The sequence below is a fragment of the Amia ocellicauda genome, chromosome 6, assembly GCF_036373705.1.
Source record: "Amia ocellicauda isolate fAmiCal2 chromosome 6, fAmiCal2.hap1, whole genome shotgun sequence".
NCBI lineage: Eukaryota > Metazoa > Chordata > Actinopteri > Amiiformes > Amiidae > Amia > Amia ocellicauda.
In genome coordinates this window covers 6,844,506-6,864,182 of record NC_089855.1, presented here as the reverse complement: position 1 = coordinate 6,864,182, position 19,677 = coordinate 6,844,506, and the positions used below count along the sequence as shown (strand labels likewise).

Genomic DNA, 19,677 nt, shown 5'->3' with positions numbered 1-19,677 from the left:
CATTGTTTGAGCCAGACTTACTCAACGAAAAGTACAATTATCATAATTTGGGTGAATTGACCAACAATTCTTAGAAATCACACCACAGGTTTTCATTTGAAATCCCTGCATAAAAGCACAGACGTCTCCTCACAACATCCTGAGATCAAACCAACTGCTGCTGCAAGCTTTCAAAATATCTCATATGGGCACAGTTTGTATTAAGTTTTCCAAATGTCATGGCTGATGAAAAACACTCAACAATTAGCAATAAGTGTGGAAAGTGAATGAAAAAGTATTTTCTGAAGAGGTTACTTAACCCTTCCCTGGTTTGCGTGACATGTTTTATGACCTGCAAGAATTTCAGAGATGTATTTATCATATGACGCCTTATATTCCTCTTCAGTCTTTGGCCTCTCTTACAGAGTTCATAGGCCCCCACACAGATCTGGACTCAATGAAAGCACTCTGTGACTAACAAGTCAGATTTGTAATCTGTTTCTGTAGGTGTTTTGCACAGGAACCAGAACCCGATTCTTCATCTGACTAAAAATAGAAGGAAAACACTATAAAGGCAGAAAACTAAGCTATAAAATCCCGCCCTGGAGCCTCGTAAATCCAAACTTCAGCTCCATTACCACCACTAGAGGTCAAATTTGCTTGATTATCACCACGTCTTGACAACATTCAGCTGAAGGAATAAAATTATCACGGGGGAGAGAGAAAGAGAGAGCGAGAGAACATTAGCGCCTGGCTCTATTATTCTCAGAGTGATGAAAAGCACATTAGCACTGAAAAATGGCTCATTTGTTTCTTAAGGGATATTAAAGGGTTCGATTTTTGTCGGATATGTGCAAAAATAAATGAGGAAAAGGTAAAGCGAATGTCCCTAAAGAGGAGATTCCGGTCGGCTTCTTCGCTCGTTTAGTGACGTGTCGTAATAAACCCGGCTTTAATGTGATCTGCGTCTCGCTGTTCCCAATTAGGCCATCGGGGGACTAAACAATCTCGGCACATCGACAGGACACCTTTAGTCTTTGGATAATCTTGTCCTGTTTAGAGACTCAAATGTTGATAATCAAACCTACTCTAAAGCATCCCGTTTGGGCCGATGGGTCGAATGGCATCCTCTCGTTTGTAAACTTTCTTATCATTGTTCCGCTGCGTAATCATGATATTAAGAAGTATCGCCAAAGGAGGAAAGAAATACGCACTGATAAAGATGCACACACAGTGAAGCAACACTTTTAAAGCAAGTCTTTTCAGTACCCAGTCAACAACACAAACACAACAGCAGCAGCAGCAGCAGCATGGAAGGATTAAAGTAAAAACAATAGATTGGAAATGTGTGTTTTAAAGGCACTAACTCCTATTGCTACATTATTTCTTGTCATTGGCTGAGACAGAAATGATTCGAGCACAATATGCTGCTGCCACAATGAGAGGAAATCCTGAAGCTCAAGACCATGTTTCAAAATTATACGGGAAACGCGCACACACATTAAAAATTTAGCAGCCATTTTGCAGTTCTTTAAGATGTGTTTCACTGTTTATTTTGGTCAAGGCATAGCTGTCGCATCAATTTAATAAATTCAGGAACTCCGTGTTGCCTTGAGGGCAAGTACTATATCAAGATGACATTGATCAATAATTCAAAAAAGTAAATTAATGTTTCATACGGGTGAAATGAAATTTCCCGGAGTGAACAATGAGAACAAACAAGGAAATAAAAGCAATCGCAAACAAGATGCCACGATAAACAGGGTGATGAAGATGCTGCGCATGTTTCCTCAACACTACTGGAACAGCTAAAGTCAGGATGGGAATAAACATAATATTAAAAACAAAAGCGTTATCTGGATTTATGTGCAGGCTCTTATAGTTCAGCTGTCCACTATAAAATGTTAATCTTTAATATACAGCAGCAGCACATCCATGATTAAAACATGAATAAAATATTACTTTTTACCAAAGGACTACAGCCATCGAAAGGGTAAAGGTTTATTTTATATAATATGCTCTCCCTGTTCTTATTTTTAGCCTGTTCATATCCTCTTGTGTGTGCTGAGAAATGACCCAAGGCAAACACTTGTCCTTCTATCTATCTGCTCCTGCAAGAAGGGCTTCTGTAAATATACTTCTCAAGGCTCGATGAAAGGAATCGGCGAGGAAGTATAATTTTGATGCTAGTAAAACTGCAGCCTCTGTTCTTCCATTCGGTGAAGAACAGCTGGAAGAAACAGGATGAGTTTCACCCTAATAATAGATTGTAAACCATGCTGCTTATACCAGTATAACTGCTTTTACAGTAAAACGTTATTATTATTTATTATGATTATTATGTTAACATGATTTACAATTATATATTAAGAGACACTTCTGGCTGCATTCTATTGACCTGACTATAGAAGCTTGCATTTCATAAATTGCATTTAGTAAAATGTCTTATAAGATTAGTATAACTAGTCTGATAATAATAATAGCTTCTGTATGTGTGTAAATGGATAATAACCCACACATTTGAAGCTGGACTCACTGGTGGCCACTTGAACTTGTGTGTGATGATGTATAAATCAATTGATGGGTTTGAATTTATTCTTCCAGCTTCACTTGTATAAAAAAATAAGAGAATACTATCAGACGCCCTGAAATCGCAGCCATTCGCCATGAATATGAATGAACACTTGAGGAAAACGTTACGACTACAAAACAAAACATCCTGAGAAGAGCAGGTGATTTTTACTAGACACCACCGTTGGAGATTTTCCCCCGAGACTCCACCAGAAACATGCCGAGGGTCCCCCCCCCCATGCTGTAGTGCGAGATCATGCGGCACACCTCAGGCGGATTACACGGCTTGTCTCTCACGTGTCATTCCCTCTCTGGCAACAGCCAAGGTGCTGTCAAAAACATGAAATATGGCACACTCAATAAGAGCCCTACTTCCCTTTGTTGCACACGCTTCCCCCCAGAACACCTTTCCCCTCGGCTCCGGTGCCTAAATATAGACAATGGTGCCGACATCACAGAGCTACAACAAATGAATAGAATAGAAATAGCAGGCTGGCAGCATCTGAATACCAATGTGAGGCCTCTCTCTCTCTCCCTCTCTGTCTCACACTTTGTACAAACGGCATGACTAATAAAGACAGAAGGGTCGCAACACGAGCGACTGAATATCGACAGAGAAGAGAGCAGCCATTCGGTGAAGCAACCCGTTCACCGCGTGTGACGTTCGCGTTCACATCCGACGCATCCAAGGAGAAGTTCAGCCATGTCAGATTCATGAGGGCATCATTCTTGAACCCACAGGGGTTACTTCCACTGTTGCTGCTGGGTTTTTAAAGAGATGTATTTTATAACAGTTTGAAAAACATAAATTCCAGAAGAGCAGAATGTCTGTTTGCTATTTTTTTTCCTCTGCTGCCCATTTATAAACACAAACGTATTTGAATGAATAGGATTCTGTCAGTCATTAATTAAAGTAGTTATTTATTGCCAATTACAAATCCATTTCCCCCTGTAATCCTGTTGTCCATGTTAATAGGTATATAGAATCAGTACTACCTTCATTGCATTACTCTGTGAGATATTCAATCTAATGCACATGATTAATCGGATACTACTATTCACTTTTTTCAGCTTTAAATTTGTAACTGACCTCCATAAAAAAAAAAAACATAAACCAAATAATCAAAGTAAACCTTTTTTGTGAGACCCAAACAATATTTTAATTGGTTACGGTCTTGCAATTCTCAACAAGCTTTTGTGAAGCATCTCAAGCACACAGCTGACATAATTATTCATTCTCATATAAAACAGGGAACCAATCAGTCTGGAGGTTAATATTGGAAAGTTAGCTACTTTTTATACAAATTATTTCTCATTCCACATTAAGAGTTGGTGTCCTGGGGCAGCAAATAACACTTAATATTTCAACACAGCGGGTTCATTTTAATTTGAAAGAAGAACGCAGACTCACCTAAAACCCCAAGTCTGTAGTTGAGAGTGATGACGATGACGTTGCCATAGCTGGCCAGGATGCTCCCGTCGATCATGTTTCCTGTTCCCTCCATGTAGGAGCCACCATGAATGTACACCATCACTGGCTTCAAGCCATTCTCATCGTGGATATCTGCAAAGAAGAGCATCTTGTCAACTCCACGGCTGTAAGACACGCTTCATACATGCAGAAAACATGAAAACAAAAATACTACTGACCACGCTTACAACAAGAGCCAGAGCTGTGCAGTCCACTGCTATCTATACTGTATCCATTATTGTTATTATCAATGTTGTGTCTGATGAATGTAACTCCCCAGGATAAAGACGTTCTTTAGATACTCTAAGAACTAACTGAGCATTTTGCATGAACCCTGTCTCTTGTTGAGGGGTGGGGGGGTTGGGGCCAGGGGAGGGTTAGCTATGACAATGAATTACATAAAAAGGCAAAAAGATGTTAGTAATTAAGTTGTCCAGGCATTTCATTCTGCACGTGTTTACTAGCTGCAATCAAAGTATGTTGCGGTGTTAATTACCAAGGTGGAACAGAATTAAATGTTTTAAATCTAGAGTGGTATGCCAAGAAAGACTATTTTAAGAACATGTAATGTAAGATAATTATCATTAATGGAGTGAATGGTAAAATATTTGCTTTTGTGTGGGTGTGTGGGTATGTGTGTGTGTGTAATAAACACTCTAGATGCACTTAAAAATGCACATGGCAATTATAAATGAAGCTGGCAGCATTAGCAAGGAAGAGCAGCAAAGTTACATATCATTGAAGCGTTCAACTTGCAGGATACATACATCACAGCATACTACACAACAAATTAATTCAGATTAATTGCATTTATCAGTGCACAAAAACGTTTTTTGTTCGGTGTTTCTAAAATCACACATTCTGCGATGGCGTACGTTAAGTCACACCAAGCTTTTGCTGTGAGGCCGCAGAGATTTCTGAAAGGTTCCCGCCTATGACTTGTGTTGACGTTGGCCTTGGACAGGTGCTTGTTATAGAAATCCGTCTGTGTGAAGAAAAGGCACCAGTACATTTTGGTAGAGCAACTCAAACAGATATATTTGTCCGTTAAAACAGACAAACTGATCTGGAAACATCGCCGTGGCTCGGTGCTCAACTGGTTCAATGGAAGACGAATTCTGTGCATCAAAGCCGGTGCATTTTCAGCTTTAGCAGCAGCCCATGAAGAAAACAGTGATTTATAGGCCTTTCTGTCATCCACTGCTCAGGGCTCGGATTGACACGGGCCAGGACGTGTTGCTGTTCTCAAACAGTCGATACGCCTCCAGGCTCCATCGGGTTGTCCTGTAATTGCGCTGCTCTGCAGGAGCCACGCTGCGGAGTTATTACTGGTCTCTGATGCAGCTCTGTAAATCGCACGTTTGCTTTGGATGCAGCTGCTGAAGGGTTGATCCGATGGGAGAGCAGGGCCAATGTCATTCTAGTCACACCGCGGTCTTGGCAGTGGACGGACAACCCTATGGGCAACACTTTCGGCATTGGCCTCGGCCATTAATGTGTCCCGCAGAAAGCACGGTGACAGGTTATTAATCTTTCCGATGTCTACGGTATTACTTTTTCTTTTTTAGCAATTTCACATCAGCCATTACGGCTCTTCACCTGTAATGGAAGTTCAGGTTGTGATGAGGTTTATACGCCTCTTTCCCCAGTTGTGTCCTAATATAAGGGAAACAGATTTCTTCACATTCAGCAGGCGGCCTTTCGAGTGATTAGCTAACGGCTCCTACACACATTTATACTGCTTATGATGCCTGGGGAGTGTGGCTCGATTAAAAGTATTTTATATATATATATATATATATATATATATATATATATATATATATATATATTGCAAGCTGCACAACCATATTGCATTGCATTTGCTGCCATTCCGAGCTAGGGCAGCATCTGTTAATGTAGCGTCAATGACCGAAAGGCACAGAAAATTCAGGAAATATATCATCGTGTTTTAAATATATATGAAAGTGTGTTTTCCATTTTATCTCCAGCAATTATGTTTACTAAAGCAGTAGCTCTGTATTGGGACTCCAGCACATTGCGTTTTAGTTGTGTTGTCTGTTCCACTGAACCAGCACCATTTTTCAGTTTTTAGTTTTAATTGATCATTCATGAAAGTTCTCGTGAGGCAGTCAAAGACACCAGAGCTTCACGACAGCACGGTGGCATCTGTCATCGGATCCACAGGTAAGTCTAGGGGCACATTTATCCATGCGTGTCCTTGATTAGTGAGAGAGGACGCTAAAGCCGCAACCTCGAGAGACTGTGGTGGCAACTATGGATTTCCTCCTCAGAACCTCAGATCATGCCACCGTGTTTTAGAGGTCTGAACTGAATCCCTTCACTAAAATTAGCACGACTGCTCAGATGGCGAAACAACGATTAACAATACACCACTGTGTCATAATCCTGCCACCGAGCTGCACTTTGGAAAACTGGAAAACACACAAGCAGTGTAATTGTGCCGTGCTGTAGGGAGTCTGCAGCAGTTCTGTGATTGGACAGTCTGTGGTGACCTTGTGTTTTAGCTTCAGACCACAATAAATATTGCATAATGATACAGAAATACACTTTAGGGACTCATAACTGGCTCATCCACTCCAGGAAGAAAGTGTCTGCATTGTGATGGATTCCCTGAATTTTCCATATCTGCATGCTTTGTATCTATCTATCTATCTATCTATATAGCTATATCTATATATCTTATATAGTGATATATAATATATAAATATAATATATAAATGAGTAGATGAACTTTGATGTGCATGCATAGAATGATAGCTCATGGTTAAATGTTGTTCTGCTCAACATAAACCTGGAAAAATATACAGCTTCTTGATCTTTACCTTTCTAAAACAAACCTGTGCAGCTGACATGACAGCTTCATATAGTCAGGTAGCAACAGTTAATATATGTTGTTAAGGGTTACATTTAAAATGCGGGAATTTGAATAGAAGGTAGTTTACAGATAAAAGTGTTGGCACAACTCTCGGATATCAGTAAATATTTACATTGCAGTGCATGTGATCCACTATAGGTTTTAAACTTGTGTATAGAACTTCCTCCAGGTATTATGCCAGTCTTTCCTAATGGCAATCATGCTAATTTGATTATTGATAAAAGTAGGGCTTCATCCAGGAATATTTAAATACTTAAAGACGTGTAGAATATAATAAAGGTGGGGAAATGTATTGCGCAGGCACCACATCACCAGAAGGACAATTAATGCACATTCACTTAGTTTAATTATTTGTAGAAAATCATATTTTGCTTTGCCCCACTTTGTAAAATAGGTTAAATCTTATTTTATCTTATCCTACACCAGGGTATAGTGACTAATATAAGTATAGTCTACAATAGACTCATAAAACGTAATTGTTCTATCACTAAACATTCTGTGATTCTATTTCAGAGAATCTGCTTTATAAAGTATTTGCCGACGTTTTCATTCAAGAAACCTTATACTGAAAACCTAGAAAATGTGTCGCCTTCAGGAAATGTATGCTTTTAAAAAGTTATGGTATTGTAAAATATATAATGACCTGGAATGAATATTTACACAACAACTGTCATGAGTAGTTTGAAGCACTCTGTGGCTTCCATGTGAAGGGTGCTATATAATTAAAGATTGATTGATTGAAGATCTCGTCTACAATAGCACCATCACTTGAGAATGTATTGAAAACCCAACTTGGGACCTGGGACCCAACTTGTTAGCCGACATATCAGCACTTCCTGTTGGCTCTCTTGAGGCAATTGAAAAGTTTCCACTATTGCTCAATAGTAGAAAATGCCTGGATAAAGCCCATTGCTATAGCTTGTCATTAAAATTTTAAACTGTAGTTGAATTTTCTCCAAAGCAACAGTATTGACAGTGCAGATTTGTATTGTAGTCAGCATATATCATTTTACATTTTTCTAAGTAAAATGAATTTAAAGTAAAGTCTTGAGGCTTTCACACACTGGATCCGTGGATGCGTCTGATATATACGTGAGTGAAAAGGGAAAAAAACTAGAGAGTGCATCCTTAGCTTAGCTTGCAAGTCTGTAATTGTTGTACGGCGGTGATGCGTCAGTTTTGGAACCTAAATGAGTTTGAAATAAGTCCAATTTCATGTGCTTTAAAAATTATGCTGACTCATGAAAAAGAACAGGAAGACACGTGGATTGGTGTACTTCATTTGCATCTATCATGGCTCTGGAAAAGCTTATGGATTGTGTGTCTAACCATGAAGAAGTATACAACAAACCCCCCTTGGACTTTTCCTCATTTCATTGTGTGATAAAATTACATCAGAATGGATTTAATCAGGAGTTTTTGCCACTGATCAACACAGAAAATGTCCATAATGTCAAAGTGAAAACTATAATCTGTAAATTGTTCTAAATTAATTATAAATACAAAACAGAAAATAATTGACTGCTTAAGTAATCACCCCTTCAGTCAATATGTGGTAGAGGCACCTTTGGCAACAATTCCAGCCATGAGTCTATATGGATAAGTCTTTGCACATCTGGACACAGCAATGTTTGCCAATTCGTCTTTGCACAATTGCTCAAGCTCCATCAAGTTGGATGGGGACCTTTGACTGGGCCACTCCAGGACATTGACCTTATTATTTTTAAGCCACTCCAGTGTGGCTTTGGCTATACGTTTGGGGTCATTGTCCTGCTGGAAGATGAATCTTCTCCCAAGTCCCAGGTCTCTTGCAGACTTCAGCAGGTTTTCTTCCAGGATTTCTCCGTACTTTGCTGCATCCATTTTGCCCTCTATCTTTACAAGGTTTCCAGGCCCTGACGCAGAGAAGCATCCCCATAGTATTAGCATGATGCTGCCACCACCATGCTTCACGGTAGGGATGGTGTTCTCAGGATGATGTGTGGTGTTAGGCTTGCGACAAACATAGTGCTTAGCATTGAGGCCAAAAAGCTCTATTACCATAGAATCTTCCTCCACTTGGTATCAGGGTCTCCACATGCCTTCTGTAGCCCAGATTTGATTTTGTTTTGTCACTCTCCCATAAAGTTACCTTTTGTGAAGCACCAGGCCATTGTTGCAGTAGCACAGTGTCTCCCAGCTCAGCTGTGGAACTCCTTTAGAGTTGCCATAGGCTTCTTGGTGGCCTCCCTGACTAGTGCCCTTCGCACCCAGATACTCAGTTTTTGAGGACAGGCTGATCTAGGCAGATTCACAGTTGTGCCATATTCTCTCAATTTCTTTATAATGGACTTTACTATGCTCCGGGGATATTCAATGCCTTGGACATGTTCTTATATCCTACCCCAGTTTGGTGCTTTTGAAGAACCTTATTCCTGATTTGCATTGAATGTTCCTTCGTCTTCATGATGTAGTTTTTGTTAGGAATTGTACTAACCAGCTTTAGGACCTCCCAGAGATGGGTGTATTTAACCTGAAATCATGTCACTCACCTTAATTGCACAGAGGTGGACTCCATTCAACTAATTACATGACTTCTAAAGACAATTGGTTTCGCCACAGCTCAATCAGGTGTGTCACAGCAAAGGGATGATTACTTACGCATTCAAGTATTTTCTGTTTTGTAATTAATTTAGAACAATTTGCAGATTATATTTTTCACTTGGACATTATGGACATTTTCTGTGTTGATCAGTGGCAGAAACTCCTGATTAAATCCATTCTGATGTCATGTTGTAACACAATTAAATGTGGAAAAGTCCAAGGGGGGTGAATACTTTTGAGAGCCACTGTATACAGACAATATATAGCAATCTATTGTGGGGGAGCTGGACATGAATGGTACCTACTAATGTAGCTAGAATGCTCCTAGAAATTCTGGGTAAGTGCAGGTAAACCATAAAGGTGTGACATTCATTATTTACAAAGGTTTGCACTTTGAAATAAACAGTTTTAATGGATCCAATGTGCTTTGTCCTTGATCGACAGTGTTTCAGATGATGGACTACAAACAACGCGTTGGATCCAGTGTGCAATGGCCTTCAGTCTAACCTCCATCCAAAAAGAAGTGGATGGCTGTTTATCGACCACGACCTCAATCCCTTTGTTATTATGTACTTTAAAAGTCTTACTAGTTACTTTAGATAGAAGAGTTCAAAACTAGTTCTAATCGAGGTCTGAGAAACCAGCTGTAAAGTATGTTTATGATGAGGTTTATCATTATTACTAGTATTATTGTTATTAATATCTTGATGTTCTGTGCAAGTAGCAAACCTTTGAAACTGCTGAGATATTAAAGCAACAGTTCTTGTTATTAATATTATTATTATTAATCACATTGAGTGGATTGACATTCCAAATGAAATGGTCTGTCCAAAAGTGCAGCTTTAATTCTGCATTGTGTGTGTTAACAGTCAATAACAGCCTGCCATGGACCGGACATCTGGAATAAAAGACTGAAATGTTTTTAATCTGGAGGTAAAACAGGTCCCCCATAGGAAGGTCAAGTCATCCAAACAGCACCACTCTTGGGTCCCATCAAGGTTGCGTTACCCTGCTACAGTGACACTGCAATGTACATACGATATTCCAGGGGAACAGCTATGTTGTTCATGCAAAGGGCAAGCTATTCATATGACAGGAATACATTTTTATATATATATATATATAGAGAGAGAGAGAGATTTGACACAGATACAAATTAACAGAATCCTACTGTCAAAACAAGGGTTAGTTTTCATGCTTCATCGGGCAAATGTAAAAGGAAAAAAGGGCAACATGACTTTTTTATTGCTCTCAAAAGGGTTTCAGAAGGGAAAATAACAATTAAAACACATGCATAGTTTCAATTCCCATCCCTCGCTTTCTAGCACCGGAAAGGGAATGAATTCAATTGTAAATAACATTTATTATGTTGCTCACTTCACACACATTTAGAGATAACCTTTTACGTATCTCACAGGGGAACGGTAGTCATCTATATGCTAATTTCTTGAAAGAAAGTGGTTGGAAAAATAAAAAAGAAATCAAGAGGTGCGCATAAGTATGCACTTCAAGGGAAAAACAAATTAATTCACAAAAAATCAAAAGGTTGATTCTCATGCACCAGTATCAAGCTTTTTTCTTTTTTAAAAAGAAAAAATACCTTCATCTTCACCATCATTATTGGTTATATCATCTGCTTGTTTCTTTGAGTTGGCTCCTAAGGTCAACAGGAGAAGAGTAAAGGGGAAAAAAGAGATTTCAAAAAACAGCAGGTTTCTCAAAAACATTTTGGTAAAAATTGCATTCAAAAGTTGTCCTATCAAAAAGAAAAAGAAAAATCTGTATTTGGAACAAAAAAAAGAGTGAGAGAGAGAGAACTGTGTGCAAAACATAAACATCTCATGCCTTGACCTTGACTGAAAGGAAGTATTTGAAAATTGAGTTGCATCAAAAATTCATTACAGCTTTAAAAAAAGACAAATCTAGAAAACAAGGAAAGTTACATGGGGAAAAAAGGAACAAGATGAAGTGGCCTTTGAGGTAGTTTACCAAATATGGATCATACTTTCACGACAATAATATATCACCCCAACTCCATTCACATACCAAGAACACATGTTTGATCACCTGACAGTATAGTTTTGCCATTAACACAAGGACACGTGCTGAGGAAACCTGAAGTTCATGAATAAAATAAAATCATAAGCAGCATCTGACAATTTTAACGGGCCGTTGTGGCCAGGACAGCAACAGTATGTCACAGTGTTGCTTCTTCTGGAGAAAAGTAAAAATGTAATCTCTCTAAAAAACGTGGCGAAGCAAAAACAGATCAGATCTTCGCCTCAGGGTCTCTTACGCACAAAAAGTTCGCTTTTTATTTTTCTTCGACTGCAATTTGTTTTTAGCAGCCATCAACATTTGAGGACCTTCTTCAATATCCCAATAACAAGGTCCTGAATTTTATGAAGCCCTTTTTTGAAGGAACCCAGGCAGTACGATTCAGACGTTTTCCCCCTTTTACGACCAAGCTCACCTGTTGTTAATTTTCACTCGTGTCCTTGGTACCTTGTCGAGTTTTACTCTAGGTTGCCTTGTGTCCGTACCTTTGAGGAATACAGTAATCAAATATCTTCTGTTCCCGACTAAAACGACTAAGCGTATCTGTAGATGACATTTCTTTTAGATGATACTTATTCTTGTCACTCTTCCTTGAACTCTTTTCAGGGCAGAGACTTATTGTAATGAGACAAAACGGATAACAATCCTATAAATGAGGTCTAAATATTGAATTAAACATTCTTAATATTCATGCATTGCTTTTTTCAAGTGCATGTTGCTTTCTGTACAGTATTATTATTATTATTTTGCAGACATATTTATGTAGATGTGTCGTTTTTTCTAAGTGCCAGCCTGAAATATATTTTGCCGGGTGTTTCTCCAACAACAACAACAAGAAAAGGTCTATATATTTAGCTATATAATAATATATTTCATTTATATAGCGCCTTTCATCCCCAAGGATAACAACGCACTTTATGGGTAGGAGTTTAATCTGACACTGAAATGTAGCTCCTTCCACTAAAGTCAGGTTGCACTGGTAACAATGCAGGTTAGTTGGAGGAGAAGGGAGTTATTTAGACAATTAAACTACAGTTTATTTCTTTTCTGGAATATTTCCAAACTGAGAGAGCCTGATTAGGAATTTATGGGATCTTTTAACAACCACAGGGAGTCAGGTTTATGCCTCCTCCTACTAAACAATGTGCCATTTAGTTTGTTCCGAGGCATTGCTTTTCGGACAATTTCTGGTCCTGAGAAATAGTGCCCCCTACTGGTCCCCCCCGCACCACATCAGCAAACCTGATTTTCCATGGCGGTGTCATACTGAAGAAGTGACAAAGCCCAGCCCCAGCTCAAATCCTGAGGTCTGGTGAGAGCCGGTTGCATAAAACTATATTAGACTGGTCTAGACCATTAGACTGGTCTTAATTTGACAGTTAGACTAGTCTATGCAAGTTAGTCAGTTGCATAAAAATTAAGACTGACTAAGACTAAGAAAAGTCAGCCTCCTCTCTCCCAGGCTAACTTGGAACTGAAGTCTGTCTTTCCATTGAAAGTGCTGCCCGAGTCACTGCGACACTGAGGCTGACAGGCGGAGCCTCCCGCCGGCCCTCACACCCTGTCCGGCCCCCTGCAATCTGCAGAAACAGAGACCCCTCCCGACACACTGCAATAACCAACTGTATATTTTACCTGCACTTCTGTAATTTCGAAACATTAATTTGTATTATGACTGATAAGTAATTGTGTGCTGTATTTAGCACTTTTGTTTTGCTATTTGCTATCCTAATTCGCCCTGGATAAGGGCGCATGGCAAAGGAATACATAATAATAATAATAATAATAAACTCTGTGCTGCTTTGCGTTTAGTACGCAGAGATTTCCTCTTAAATTAGCATATTATTTCATTGTTTCTCATCTTTTACAGACCTCACAGCGCACACACAACGGTTTGACGATGTTAACTTTTTCTTCATTTTATCCCACACCTTGTGTTTGAATGTGTTAATGAAAGTTTTAGAAAATGGCACCCAATTGATACATTTCTCTACATTATATTTCAACACCTAGCATAAATTATCAGTTAACTGTGATCATCGCTGCTTTAGAGAAACGTCCGCCATGTTTTTATTTTCTTCAGGTGTCTTAAAATTCCCAGAATGCAGTGCGTAATTGACTAAGTAAGACCAGTCTAAGACCAGTCTAAGGAAAGACTGTTTTATGCAACGGTCTTAACAGAGTGTCTATCATTATTATCATACTAAGACAAAGACTTAGTCTATGTTTATGCAACCGGCCAGGCTTGAAGGTGAAATGGCTGCCGGCCAGATATTACATTAGTGATTTTCCAGTTTGCTGTCGTAAGTGTCTGATGAAAGATCTGAGGTCATAGTCTATGTATAACGTCCCTCATTTCTTTTAATTAAATTGGGAAAATACCATCAGCCTTGTTGTTTGTTTAAAGCATGCTTTGTCCCTATAAAACTCTTATATCCGTACCTGACTGTGGTCCTTTGTATAACTAAGGTTGTCTTTGTTCTGTAAATGGACATTTGTGTTAAATATTTGTTTATTACGATTCCAGCTTCCTTTTCAGTGTTTTCCTTAGAGAAAAGACATGCCATTGTTTCTGCACATGAGCCACTCATCTGAAAGAGTGTGGTGCTGATCGGAGAAGGCTGCTGTGGAGAAGCGAGTCTTAGCCAGACTGCAGGAGATCTTTTCAAGCAGCTCCACATCCTTTGAGGCTGTGTTTAACTTAGTGAGCACTTTTCTCCCACCATATGTTTCCCTGCCCCAGCAGTCACTATAGACTGTTCAGCGAGAGGAGCTGTTGACAGAATTGTTGATTGAAAATGTTTATTTTGGATCATATATATCTAAACATCGTGCATTTTCCATAGACACCTCATCCAATACAGGGTTAAGCAGAACCAGTCCATCGCCATGTGGCACTAACACAGACACACACACTCTCATGCATCCATTTTGTCTAAGTGTCCCCGTATATGGTCTCGCTGATAGTTGTGAAGATGTTGTCCAAGGAAGTCTGCATGCTGATTATAGCCTCTTCCGCGGCTTTATTTCCATAATTATGTTATGCATCCATACATTCATTCATTCATTCAATGGAATTCATTCACTTTTGAAAGAGACTATTTGAATTCCATAGAAATGGTTCTTTCAGTGAACGTTATTTGCACTTATTGTCTTTGAGACCAATATTATAAAAGTAGCTGTCCTTTCTTGAGAGACTCATAATCACATTTTTAGAGCAGGAAAATAATCCACACTCTCTCAAGAGCATAAACTCGATAAATAAGCACAGAGCAATAATTAAAGCACAAGTGTGAAAAACAAAATCCCGAGCCACCATTTTTTGTATTCCAAACAGGTCCTAAGTTATGTAATTGGGGCAATTATTGTGTTAATTAATCCAAATGAATGTGATCTTTGGAAACTCATTACAGACGCCAGAAACTGAAAGCATGGAGCTCTTTAGAACCAAGCTGTGAGATCAGTAATTTAATGTCTGCCAACTGTATTTTTCATATTATATTTTATATATTTATAAAATAAATTATCTGATATACTAAATTGGATTCTGCACGTACTGAACACCAGAGCCTCTGCTTATAAGCCTAGAACAGGCAAGACATATTCCAAACACAACGTGCAAGAATATACCCTTCACAGGTAATTAGCCATCAGGCAGTACAAATATATAACAATGTCATACCAACTCTGATAATAGTGAGACATAAACCCGATGATGCATTTTCATTTTATGGAAGAGAGCGATGATAGTGTGCACCTCGAGGGGTAAAGCCTGTCTCAATTTAAAGACAGGAAAGGATATTCAATTATTATTATTATTATTTATTTTAATTTAGTCTATAAAACCCTTGTGCAATTTTAAACGGTCATTTCTTTAAAGGTTGGACGTCGGCAACACAACTAATCGGCAGTGAAGTATTCTTAAAAACGTTATCAATCATGGCTTTGTGTACCCCTATTTACCCCCTCGTCCCTGTGACCCAACCTTTGACCCCGGAAGCCACCATTCCCACTCAAACACTCAAACACGATCTGACACTAAACCCCCAGATCGTACAGTATTATTTAAAGCTTTACTCTGATGTCGATGATGTTGAACTCACACTGTTCCTAATGAATATAGCGCTAGGGCAGCATGTGGGCCATGATAATAAACACATATATTGTTTGGCAGTTACGCTTCCTGCTTTTATTATATTTAAGTAATTATGTCTGCAGCCTTTTCATGAGTATAACGGTTACTTAGATCATAACGTTACGGACTTCCACGTCCCTTGGGGTTTGCTATGGAGTTCACCAGGCTGTAGCACTTTAAAGCTGCAGAAAGTGAAAGGGAAACTCACTTGCAAAGAACCACACTGAGAAGCACAACAGGGCGTGATGAATAATTCAACTTTATTCTAGAAAGCAACATTCCACCCAGTGATAAAAAACAACTATTGAGGCCATTGCACTCTGGATCTGATCGTGCAGCAGATATAAACATGCCTTAGAGACACGAGAAACACAAACATGAAGAGTGCGGCCCCTACTGCAGGTTGCACTCTGAGTTCGGAGGTGAAATTATCTTTCTTTGATCTGATTGGCCTTCACAGTTACACTGACTAGGGACAGTCAAACCAGAAGACAAGTGGACTCTTGTTTTCCTGTTCAGCATGTCTCTGGAGACAAATAAAGGTCAAGACTTTGCTGTGGGATTGGGCACGAATGGTACAATGTAACTATACACAATTGACCATCGCACATCAGTGAGGTATTTTCCAGTGTACTGGTGAGTGAGTTTAGGGGTGCGCCGACGACTAAAAGTACACGACATACGGGTTCAAACATGCCTGCACTAAGAGAAATTTAAAAAGTCTCTGTGGCATGTATACAAATGCTGAGCAGCCCAGTTGACCTCGATTTTGGATCAAGATGGCAAGAGGAAAAGGATCTAAGTGACTTTGAAAGAGGGGTCATTATTGGGGCACGAATGGCAGGAGCTTCAGTCACACAGACGCTTAACTGGCTCGTATTTCTAGGAACAGTGACTAAAGTTACATCTGCATTTAGATCTATGTGAAAGACATCAGTAAACAGTGTTGGAAACTGGGGTTGAAAGCTCACATTTGATGACCGTGATGACCGTGATGCTCGTGCAAAACCCCAAATGAGGGAAAATCTTTTGGAAGAATGGTGTTCATCCCTCCAGTAGAGTCCAGAGATTCTAGAAGCTGTGCCAAGAGCACTGAAGCTGTTCTGGGGCTTGTGGTGCCCAACACTTTACTGAGACACTTAATGTTGGTTTTTCCTTGAATTTGTCACCCGTCTTTATATCTTAGTTTTGTTATCTTCTTTGTTATTATGTTTACACTGGCAGCTGGTAGAAGATTCCATTGCTGTTTTTCCTTCTGTCGCAGTTTTAACGGATCCAAAGTACAGATTACTTTTTGGATGACAGATGAGAAACGATGCATTGCACCCGGTGTTTTTGATTGCTTTATTTATATACTTCAGCAGCTCGACAATGGTATATAGACTTTAAGAAGAGTTGGGGATGTAAACTGTGATGATCTGACCAATAAACAAATGCATATTTATGGTATATGCTGTACTTGACCATAATATGTATTAATTACTTATCAAGCAAGCATTAAGTTAGTGCTTGGGGGGAGAAAAATGACAACAGAAACGTGTGTTAAATTACTAAACGCCTGGATTAATTTGCATTGATTGTGTTGTAAACAAACACAATGAACAGGGGGAAAATACATTATTACTGATTAATAAACCAGATCCAAATATACTGATACCATAGCATAGACCATTTCAAGGGAACAGAAGAAAGTATTGCATATTCGTCTGAAATTACAAATAAGCCCTGAAGCTCTTTGCATTTGAAAAATGGCTACCTACATATTTCGCACATAAATACAAACTGTACAAATATTTAAATATGATAAGCAACATAATAACAGCTGCATAACAGAATAAGTTAATACGCTGAGAATAAATAATGTATAGAGAATGCTACTAACATCTACGTTTGTATGCATGATTAATAACTATTTCATATCATTATTGTTATTATAATCTTGTTGTTTATCTTGTTTTCTTGTCAACTTAAACAATACGAGAGAAACAATCTTCCATGACAGGGTATGGACCGGTTAGGGCACGAAATGTGATAAATATAACTAGCCCCACCTACTGGACATAGCTATACCTGTTTACAGTGAACTACATCCAAGTTGATACCTGTACTGTTAATCTGCACAATTTATATCATACAAATAACTTCCTACATTCATCACCAATGCAAACTGTTCATAGGAATCCATTAAATATGCACATATTCTGACAGTAAACCTGTTTTTTACTATATGCTGTACCACTGAATTGCAAAGCCCTTGGAGATGTATGTATAGCCGTCATAAAGATTGGTCATGTAATTAAGGAGACTACCACTATACTGGATATTTGTACTGTATAAGTTAATTGTTTGTTTCTTTTAAATTAATGATATCCTAGATTACACATTATTTTCAAATTCCAGATAAAATATAATTATTTGTATTGTTTAGGTTTTTCAAAATATTAATAAAGAAAACATCTTCAATGTAAAACAACGCAACTATGGTGAAAGCAACTAATTAACTCTATTGTCCATACATGTTGTTAAATGTTTATTTCTTTTAATGCACTGAATTCTGTCGGCACAAACCTTTCTTTGTTAATATTGATAAAATTCATTTTATTAAATTGAAATGTAAAAAAATCTATAACTATTCAGCACTTGATGCATTTGAAATCCAATGTTGTGCCCATCACAGGCAGATGAGACAAAAACTAATAAAAGCTTAACAAATATGTCCTTTTCCCTTTTATACAAGAAAAAAATCCAGACTAAACCTATATGTAAATTAGATTGATAATTGTAATGAATTAATATTATAGCCCTACAGGCATTTAAAAAATAATTAAAAACAATACACACTGTATCTGTGTGTGTGTTACTGTATAGCCTGTGTGTGTGTGTGTTTTTGTATCACCTGTGTATCTGTGTGTGTGTGTGTGTTACTGTATTGTCTATGTTCTCAAACAGAGTTGTATGTCTTGCTACAATTTAAGAAAACCCTAAATGTATAAAAGTTCCGACTTCAACCTCTTAAATTCATATTCTATTTTGAATCCGAAGGTGACATTAGATGTGAAAAGGTCTCAGTGTGTCTCCGGTATCTGACAATGTAGCTCTCAATAGATCAGTGTAGAGAAAAACAGCCACAACCACAGCGGCATTTCTATATAACTACATGAGAGAGAGAGAGAGAGAGAGAGAGAGAGAGAGAGAGATTGAAATACTAATAAGGCAAAAGTTTTACACACACTTGTCCTCAATTACTCCCATAAAGTTACTATCCTTCATAATGGACCTTATATTTCCCTCTGAGCTGCTACTGAAGACCGTTCAACACTGTTAAGAGACACTCGAGAATCAGGGACGAGTCAGAGCTGATTGGTCGGCTAATCAGCGGCTGATTCTCGGACGCCGGTTGATGAGAGATTAGAGGAGGGATGTACAGGGAGTGAGAGGCCTTGGCTTCAAAGACGGAGATAACATATGGTGATTGTGTAGATAGGAGTGAATGTGCAGGGAAAGAAAATGTCTGATATTATACAGTTGAAACCAAAATTAACATAAATAAAAAGGAGCTATGCCAAAAAACATGGCAAATGACTGATTTGAAATGTTCATGGCTGTGATTTCCCTAACAAGCACTCCTTGAGATGCTCAAAATACACAACACATAAATACAAACATACAGGAAACTGCTGATACACAATGCCGGAGTTGTACTACTTTCGTCGATGCACAAACGTGTTTGATGGTTTCACCTCCCAAAGTCAGAAGAAAACAGGTGAGAGGTTGTTCAAATGTAGTGCAGCGTCTACAGCACAATACACAACGGTTTGGGGTTAGTGTTGTGTTGCACTAATGGGATATCAGACACAAATAAAATGCACATCTGTAAAGAAACATGTCCATTACTCAGACTTGACTTGTAGGCAAAGGGTTTGATTAATACATTAAAACTATGTAACCACCCAAAGACTATATTCAAATTACTTCAATTAG

General features: G+C 38.6%; 1 protein-coding gene across 1 annotated transcript in view; it reads right to left on the bottom strand.

Moving 5' to 3' along the window:
• The window catches only part of LOC136750842 (neuroligin-4, X-linked), an 84,401-nt gene that overhangs the window by 49,221 nt on the left and 15,503 nt on the right, over nucleotides 1-19,677 (bottom strand). The window contains exon 3 of the mRNA XM_066705958.1: nucleotides 3,962-4,114. Within this exon, the coding sequence (XP_066562055.1) occupies nucleotides 3,962-4,114 (153 nt within the window). The remainder of the gene's footprint in view (nucleotides 1-3,961; nucleotides 4,115-19,677) is intronic.